At 38.7% G+C, this 8,395-nt stretch overlaps 1 protein-coding gene across 1 annotated transcript in view; it reads right to left on the bottom strand.

The window, feature by feature from the left end:
• Positions 1–8,395, bottom strand: part of PSIP1 (PC4 and SRSF1 interacting protein 1) — a 29,992-nt gene continuing 21,597 nt past the window's right edge. The window contains exons 12-16 of the mRNA XM_061374670.1: positions 8,238–8,308; positions 7,241–7,342; positions 6,038–6,257; positions 3,683–3,794; positions 1–405 (exon numbers count right to left, since the gene is read on the bottom strand). Coding sequence (XP_061230654.1) covers positions 342–405; positions 3,683–3,794; positions 6,038–6,257; positions 7,241–7,342; positions 8,238–8,308 — 569 coding nt within the window. The 3' untranslated portion in view covers positions 1–341. The remainder of the gene's footprint in view (positions 406–3,682; positions 3,795–6,037; positions 6,258–7,240; positions 7,343–8,237; positions 8,309–8,395) is intronic.

Raw genomic sequence — 8,395 nt, 5'->3', positions numbered from 1 at the left:
GGCAGTTAAAAGTATTTACACTTCTCCCTGCTGTTACCTAGACAACACAGTAGTCAGGTAAAAATATACTACCACTCTAAGTCCTGTAACATGTAAGCATTTGTCTTCTAACCAATTTTCATCTATCGAAATGTGTTGCCTGTTAATACTGGGCAAAACTATCGGCAAAAGTGTTTAAATACTTTTAAACCATGATTAAAAGAGACTTCTATTCCACAAAATTTAACTTCAAAATACTATGCTTATAAAATTACTTAGAACTTTCAGCAGTCTATCGAGTTCAAATGCAAAACTTAACAATCCTCTTTAATGTGTATTTCAAAAAAAAGACAGGACTGGTATCATTTGCTTCCAAAGGCAGGATCCTTTGCTGGCTTTTCAAGCTCTCTCTCTTCACCACACCTCCTAGAAACAAAATAAAGCAGCATCAATGACCATGTAAAAATGCAGGGAGCAAGACTTACTCCAGACACACTTGTGCAGTGATGCTGATGCACATGCAGCAGTAGATGGAGCCTGAAGGTCAGAAGCACACGGAGGTGCCAGCTGTTTTCTTAAGGCAACTGCCCTACCACCCAGATACAAATCTAAGCAGGCAGCAATTAACATCAATCACACTGATGTATGTGACTAGCTGTGAAAGGCAGTCCTTAGGAAGTCTGTCTCTGTTCCATTCAGACAGTCCTCCCTGCTCTGCTGATCAGCACAGGGAGAAGCACTCCTGTGTAATGTACCCTATCAATTGTAACTTTGCTTAGTAGCTGTGAATAATCCTCTGGAAGCAGTATGTATTTTTACCAAATGAGAACAGAAAGATGTTCTTAAGTGCCAATCAATCACTTGAAAAGTATTATGGTAAACAACTGCTGTCTTCCAGCATTTCTTAAGTACCATCCTGCTTTGAACATTGACCATGTGCTCGTAACTTAGATTGGTTACTGGTTTCTCCCTTCTAAGAAACAGAATGCTGCAAATAAAAATGTATGAAAGATACTGAAGAAAAGGAAGTTTGTCTGATGGACAGACACCAGTCTGTAGCTTGCTTGAATTTAGTACAGGTATGTGGATGCATTTCTTAACATGTAGGGTATTTGCAAGAGGCATCTACAGCTGAGAGGCAGCAATGAGTACAACTGCACTCAAGCAGCAACACAAAAGTAACTCATAAAGTGGGCTTGTTTCTTTGCTTAGGAAAGTGGAAGAATGGGCTGGAGTGTCGAGTTGAAGGCTGTAGCAAACACCACACACAATTCAAGACATATTTTTTAGCAGAATATGACACCCCTGTGAGATATCTAGGAATGATTCGTGTCAGAAACTTAGGAGTCCTTGTCATCATTGCACTTTGGGAGGAATCGAAAATCATGTGTAGAATGTATAGGAATGATCAGATTAAGATGGAAGTTCCTGATGAAAGAAAAGAAGGAACAAAGGAATAATCCTTCCTAATCAAAGTCTTTGTTACTTTAAGGGGTACTTTGTTTAACTACTTGAATGTCTCAAATGTTTTGCTAATTACAGAGGGTGTTTTGTTTAACTGCTTGAATGCCTTAAGGGGGTTAGGTAATAAAGGGATACATTCTGTTACGGGATGAGGTGAAACTTGTGTATTCAGTATGTAACTATATAAGAAATGGAATTGAGGGGGCTAAGATGGTGGTTAAGCTTGTGACAGACATTCCCTGTTAATGTATTGCCAAGGAATTCAATGACTTTTTAAGAAGTTTCATCACCCAAAGATAAGCCCCCAGCAACAGGAGGAGAACAATGAAAAGGAACCATGTCGATATTCGGGTGAAGGAGACGACAGGATTGGTTGAAACCCAAAATCGAGGAGTATAAGAGACTGTACCCCAGAAATCTCGGTGTGCGTCTTGGGTGGAGTGGAGACTTCCTGGCGCACCCAGTGCTGCTTGCTTATTGCCTCTCAATATCAATGAATTGTAATAAAAAAGTAATTAAATCAGATCATGGCCAAGGCAGAATTTTCATAACACCCCCACTACCTCATTCGTGGAGGATATATACTTGGAGGTTTTACAGATACAATCACAGCTACTGAAGTTTTAAGAATATAAATTGTCTTGCCTCAAAGTTGTTTGATTGAAACAATTTTTATAGTCAACAGCCTTTACCAAGCATGTTGCACAACTATCTGAAGTATCTGCCTTGAGTTTCTTCTGACCAATGTCCATTGAGGTGCCATGTATACACCCAAATATTCCTAATTCTTTTAAATCACAAAGAACAATCAGACTGAGACTGTCTCTGCCACTCAATAATCCTCATGTTGGTCATGTTCTGCAGGAGCAAGGAAAGGAGCAGGGCATGAAAAAAATTCTACCTTGGAGAACCAGTTTAGTAGTCAGGTATTTTTAAATACTTTGTCAAGTATATTCTATTGCTACTGCTTTGCTAGCAATTTCAAATAACTTGGGGTTTGCCCCTTCTTAGTACCATGGCGTGACCTGGCCAAATAACCTATTTAAGCAGCATGCTAAACTATGTAACCTGTACCAGAAACCTATGCTTGTGCCTTCATTATGTTCCCACACTTTTCAGACAAAATGACTCCCAAATGTCACTTCTGAAAGCTGTGTAATCAGCAGCTCTGAGGCTGCCTCTCAGCAAATACTGCATTCATTTTCATCTGCATGGGATTTTTTGGTTTGTTCTGTTCAATTTTACCTCACTGTAAACAGCAGTCAATATTCAACTTACTTGCACAGTTTTAACTTAGCAGGCAGCCAAGAGAACACCAGGTCTCCTGATTTCCACCCAGGGGGACAAAAGGGGTGGTGAGTGAATGGCTGCGTGGTGTGAGTTACCAGCTGGGTTAAGCTGTGACACCAGGCAACTGCACTTCCTCCTGGCCTGCATGAAGACTGTGATGGATAGAGAGCTTCCTTCAATAAGTACAGCTGCAGAAGTACTCAGTCAAAACAAAGTGGTACTTCAACGAACCAATTCAGCTCAAGGACAATCGTAGGCCTTTTCCTCATTGTGTACTGAATTCTATTAAGTACTTCTCATATTTCACAAGAGATTCATTACTTGTTCTTTGCAAACCCGTATTTTTCAGTGAGGTTAAGGTTTAAGTACCTACACCTCCTGACAATTCAATCATCCTTACAGAGAACGTAAATGCATCAACCTCTCTGAAGTGTTCACAGTCCTGAGATTTCACCAGTCTAAAAGTTCAAGCTTGCAGTTTACCTGCTTTTGGGCAAATCTATAGGTACACTATAGAACACTAATTAAGATGGCTTGACTATTGGTTAGGATATATGATTTAACAAAAACTTGATAAATCCCATTCGTTTCTGTAAGACTTGGCTCAAGGCTTCTTTCCTTGCAACTTAACAGCATTAAATAGTCTGAAATACAGCAAAAAGCTTATACTTTGCCCTGTTTCACCATGTGACATGCAGGTTCTCTCCTAGCAGAATACCATGGCATTTTTTAAAGTCTCATTGTAGCAGTGAGTGAAGCACCTTTAAAAATGCTCATTGAAAACCTTATCAGAAGATTCATATGCTATTATCATCCTCTGAAGTTGAGAGAAAACTCTGTAAAGAAAACAGTACCTCAGCATGGTTAAGTAAATTTAATCTACTGCTGTTCTGTTTTACATTTTGCTAGAGCAGAACAGATCCTTAGCTCAGTAAGGTTATTAACTCACTTTTTCTTACTGCCAACTTCATGCCTATCTTTCTTGTCCTCAGCCTTTTCTCCAGTTTGTTGTGACTGGCTGGTGTCTTGAGCTTCAGACCCTCCATTCAGAACCTTTGGACCTTTAAAATGAAAGGGCAGGAAAAGAAAACAGTACTGCAGGCAGCACAAGCTGTGCTACAAAAAGCCTGAAATAATTTACCTTTACCAACTCAAGCACTATAAATGTTTTCCCCTCACCTTGATGCTCAGCAGCTGAAACAATACAGAAAGCAGTAACTTATACAACTTCAACCTCAAAAAGTTCCATGCAGTGAGCTTCATTCCAAAATTTTAACAATGGGAAAATAAACGGTATATATTCCATGCAATTTCAAGTTCTTCTTGTGCTTGCCAGGCTACAGGTAACAGGACTAATATTTTTATATATTCTGACTATACTTCAGGAACAAACTGCATTTTCCACTCTAACCTGGTCAGACAATTTTGGGGGATAATTGGAAGAGTTACTAGTTCCATGGATTTTTGTTTACTTTCAATTCTTAACATATATGCCTATAACCAAGACATGACAAACATTATCTGTAAAATAGAGCAAAAGTGTTAAGTTACAGCATGCGACTGTCAAGCAGGAAAACAAAGCAGTATGTGCAAGCTGTACTTTGTGAAATCAAAGCAGGAATATTTAACTCGTTTTAAGATTTCTATAATTAACACATGTCTTGCTCTGGTATTACAAACCAGTGACTTTTGAGTGAATTACCAAGGAATGTCACTAAGTCAGTCCCATTTTACTTGAAGTTACAGGTTTACAAAAAACTGCCAATCCTCCATTAAACTACCATGTACAGAAAAAAAAACAACCTCAAACAACAATTCAGCAAAACCAGACAGACACTCTCACCCGAGTACCTCCAGGCTAAGAGATGCTAAACCCAAACAAGATCACTGTGAGATGACATTCTAATTATGTTATGAAGCAGACAGTCTGAAGCTGTACTTCAGCTGAAGTACAACCTGCTGCAACTGTGCTTTGTAGAGACAGTGAGAGTTCAGTAGTTTTTAAACTACTTTTTTAAGTAGTTTGCCTTTTTAAAAAGGCAAAAGCACGAACTTAAGGAACCCAAATTTCTCTTTGCAGCAAATAAAGAAAACCCCACTTCCACAAAATATCCCCCTACTCTCATAAAACTTACTACCATTCTCCATTTGAGTAGGCAACAATATGGTATTTCAGGGTGTTCTTTTGAAGTTTAGTGTTAATCTTATGTGGAGTACCTTCACTGAAATGTTATTAGCTGTGTTGATCACTGGGTTAGGGAAATACCTGCAGGGAACCTCTACTATATCATACATACTTCCCTCACCACAAAATGGTTGGATCTTATCTTCCTTGCTTTCTTAGCAGTTACAAATACAGTGGCATTTCAACTGCGGTTATTCTGAATCCTCGTCATCCTCCATCACCACAGTTACAGTAATTTGTTTATTCCAGACCCAGCTGGTGTGACTCTTAAACTATTTCGTGAAACGACCCCAGGATTCAAGTTCAAAGTAAATGTAATTTCTTTCCAGTGTGTGTGGAGATCAAGGTGGATAGAATTTCTGCATCTTCAAGGATATAAATTCATTTGCCACACAGCTTCGCACTGTTTCTCTCATTTTGTTCCTCTATTTAAAAATGCAGGTATCTATTTTCTGTATTTCTTTTGCTTTTTTTTCTTTTAATAACTGATCTAAGTTATTGCAGAGCATTCTTACTCTGGAAGGCTTTCGAAATCATGCTGTACTTGTGCAAGTGCTCATGTTTAATCTGCCATAGTACTACTAAGGGTATAAAGATCTATTCTCCCTTAAATGATGATTGTTTCTTTACTGTTACACTGAACTATTAAAGCTGCATCACAGACATAGTATGTAAGTAGTTAAAAGCTACTGCTACACATAGTTGTATGTATGATACAGGAAGAAGCTAGTGAAGGAGATTAAGCAGTTAAAGCAAAGTTGGATGTCTAGGCACCAGAAGACTACTTCAGGAACAGAAGGTGCTTTGCTATTCTACTTAATTTGTGTTTTTAAATTCCACAAGGTAAAAAAGTTAGAAAATTTACAAAGTACAAGAACACTAAAATAAATTCTTGCAAAAGCCTCTGTCTTCAGGCAATAAAGGTAAAATAGCCACAGAAAACAAGAACCCTTGAACTTAAAAGTTTGTTATAGTTATCCTGACTATGTCAGATATGCAGATGGGTACAATTCCTCTATCAACAGTTTTCTTTAAGCTGGCTCAAAAAAAAATAAAATAAAAAATCAATGGAGACCAGGTCTTTTATTTGACAAGAAGCTAAAAGCAACAGTGACTTACCTGTTTGGTCCTTTTCCTTTTCCATTTTTTTGTTTCCTCCTTTCTTCCACTGTTCTTTGGTTTTGTTGGCTTCTTCGTGCTGCTTCTGCTCAGCAAGTGATTTATTTAATACTTGGGAAAGAACAGAATCTCCTTCCCCAACCAGAAACATGGTCTTGAACTTGTTATACAGCATTGTAGATTTCTCCATGATAACCTGGCTAACTTTGAATTTCCGTATCTGAAATCAAAGTAATAAAATCATTAGCTCCACTTAGGAATTTACCCATGTAATTTCATCATGTGCTAGATGAAAGTCTTCATTTAACCTAAAATGAGATCATGGTCTTCTACACTCTCTGACGTATCACAGAATCATAGAACAGCCCAGGTTAAAAGAGACCTCCAAACATCATCTGTTTCAATGTTTCAACAGCCCTTGTAGGAGGAGCCTGCATGAAGTTATCAAGCATCCTGTCCAACTGCAGCTTTAAATATTCCAGTGATGGGGACTCCACCATGTCCCCGGGGAGCTTGTTTCAGTGCAAGATTGAACTCACTGTAAAAACAAATTTTCTATTGAGATAAAACCTCTCCCACTGCAACTTGTACCTACTGCTCCTTGTCTTCTCCATGTGGCTCCTTGTGAAGGGAGGGAGAGCCTCCATCCTCTTTGTAGCTATCCCTTAGGTGATGGAATACGGTGATAAACCCTCCCTCCCTAAGACTTCTCCAGGAAGAAAGACTTAACGCCTTCAGTCTTTCCTTGCAGGGGAGGTTCTCCAGCCCTTTGATCATCTTCATGGACCTTCTTTGGACCCTCTAGTGCTTGTTTGCACCATTCTTGAACTGGGGGGACCAGAACTGGACACAGTACTCCAGTAGTAAATATCACAGTATCACAGTATCACAGTAGGTTAGAGATTGGAAGGGACCTCAAAAGATCATCTAGTCCAATCCCCCTGCCGGAGCAGGAACACCTAGATAAGGTTACACAGGAACGTGTCCAGGCGGGTTTTGAATGTCTCCAAAGAAGGAGATTCCACAACCTCCCTGGGCAGCCTGTTCCAGTGTTCCATCACCCTCACTGAGAAGAAGTTTCTTCTCAGGTTTAAGTGGAACCTCTTGTGCTCCAATTTGTACCCATTACAAATTGGAGCACAAATAGTGCTGATACTAATTTAAGAAAACACAGGGTACTCTGATTAACACTGCAGATCTCACCTTCTTTAGAGTCAGAATCATCTCTGTATGTTTCTGAGCTTGTTGCATTGTGACTTGAAGGGATGCAAGCTCATCAAGAGCCTCAATACATCTGTTCACATCCTGTACATAAACAAGATAGTTTGAAAACTTAACTTACATGTTAATAGTCTTTAATTAGCCATACTAAATTAATTTCCTTGTGCAGGGATACCTTGCTATAATATCCTAAGCTTGACTATGTGCCTAGCTTTGGAACTACCTGTACAGTCAAACTGGCAATTAAAAACGACCAACAGCTGCCTTTCAGATACTTCCCTAACACAAGGCAATTTAAAAAAATAATTTTACACTTTCAAAATACAAACTGGAGCTTTATACTGTTTTCACAATTGTAGTACTTTTGTGCTTGAAGCTATTCTCTATCATCAGCCTTTTCCATACATGATTTTTCCCACATGACCTGCCACTGAAAGGGTAGCAAAGCACCTTAAGTGGATTTCAGTTAATATACTGTACTTTATCTTTGTTTCTCAGTTAAGTCTGATAAATGACAGACTATGGAGTACACCCAGAAGTACTGATGTGTTCGGAAGTTATCATGCTCCAGAACGGTCCTGGATTGCTGTATAATCCCCATTTTGCCCCTTCAAGCAGACACCAGGATGGTTCAATCCTTCCCTTTCCTTCAGAGAGTGTGCCAGTGCTACCGTCACTGTGCCTTTCTGGTGCTGCTGCATGGCTCAGGCTTAGCTAGCACAGATGCTTCATTTGACAGAATTCTATTTGAATGTTTCAGGTAAATAATTTATTATGCAGTATTTTCAAACAAAACAATTTTTTCTTGCTGACTTTGATCTTTTAATGTCCCTAGTAACCTCATTTAGGCAGCAGTTATCTTTCAAACTGACAAAATTCCATTCATTCTCAGTATAATTAAAGACAAACACACATGCCAAGTATCAAGTATTTCCTACCATAATTATACACATAAATCAGTTAAAAAGTATATACTTACAAGATTATCAATTTTCAATGAGTTCTTAATTTCTGCATGTATCCTTTGAAGCCTAGAATCCATTGATGTTTCTGAAGATTAGAAATAGCATGCCTGAATATTTGATAATCACATGAGGTCTGTTTTTACAGAAACCTTTCTACGAACTTCACATAGAA

The sequence above is a fragment of the Neopsephotus bourkii genome, unplaced genomic scaffold (assembly GCF_033783945.1).
Source record: "Neopsephotus bourkii isolate Nb327-2 ecotype Australia unplaced genomic scaffold, CSIRO-AGI_Nbou_v1 NB_1642, whole genome shotgun sequence".
NCBI classification, from domain to species: Eukaryota; Metazoa; Chordata; class Aves; order Psittaciformes; family Psittacidae; genus Neopsephotus; species Neopsephotus bourkii.
Note: the sequence above shows the minus strand (reverse complement) of the source record. Positions and strands in the feature narration are given on the sequence as shown.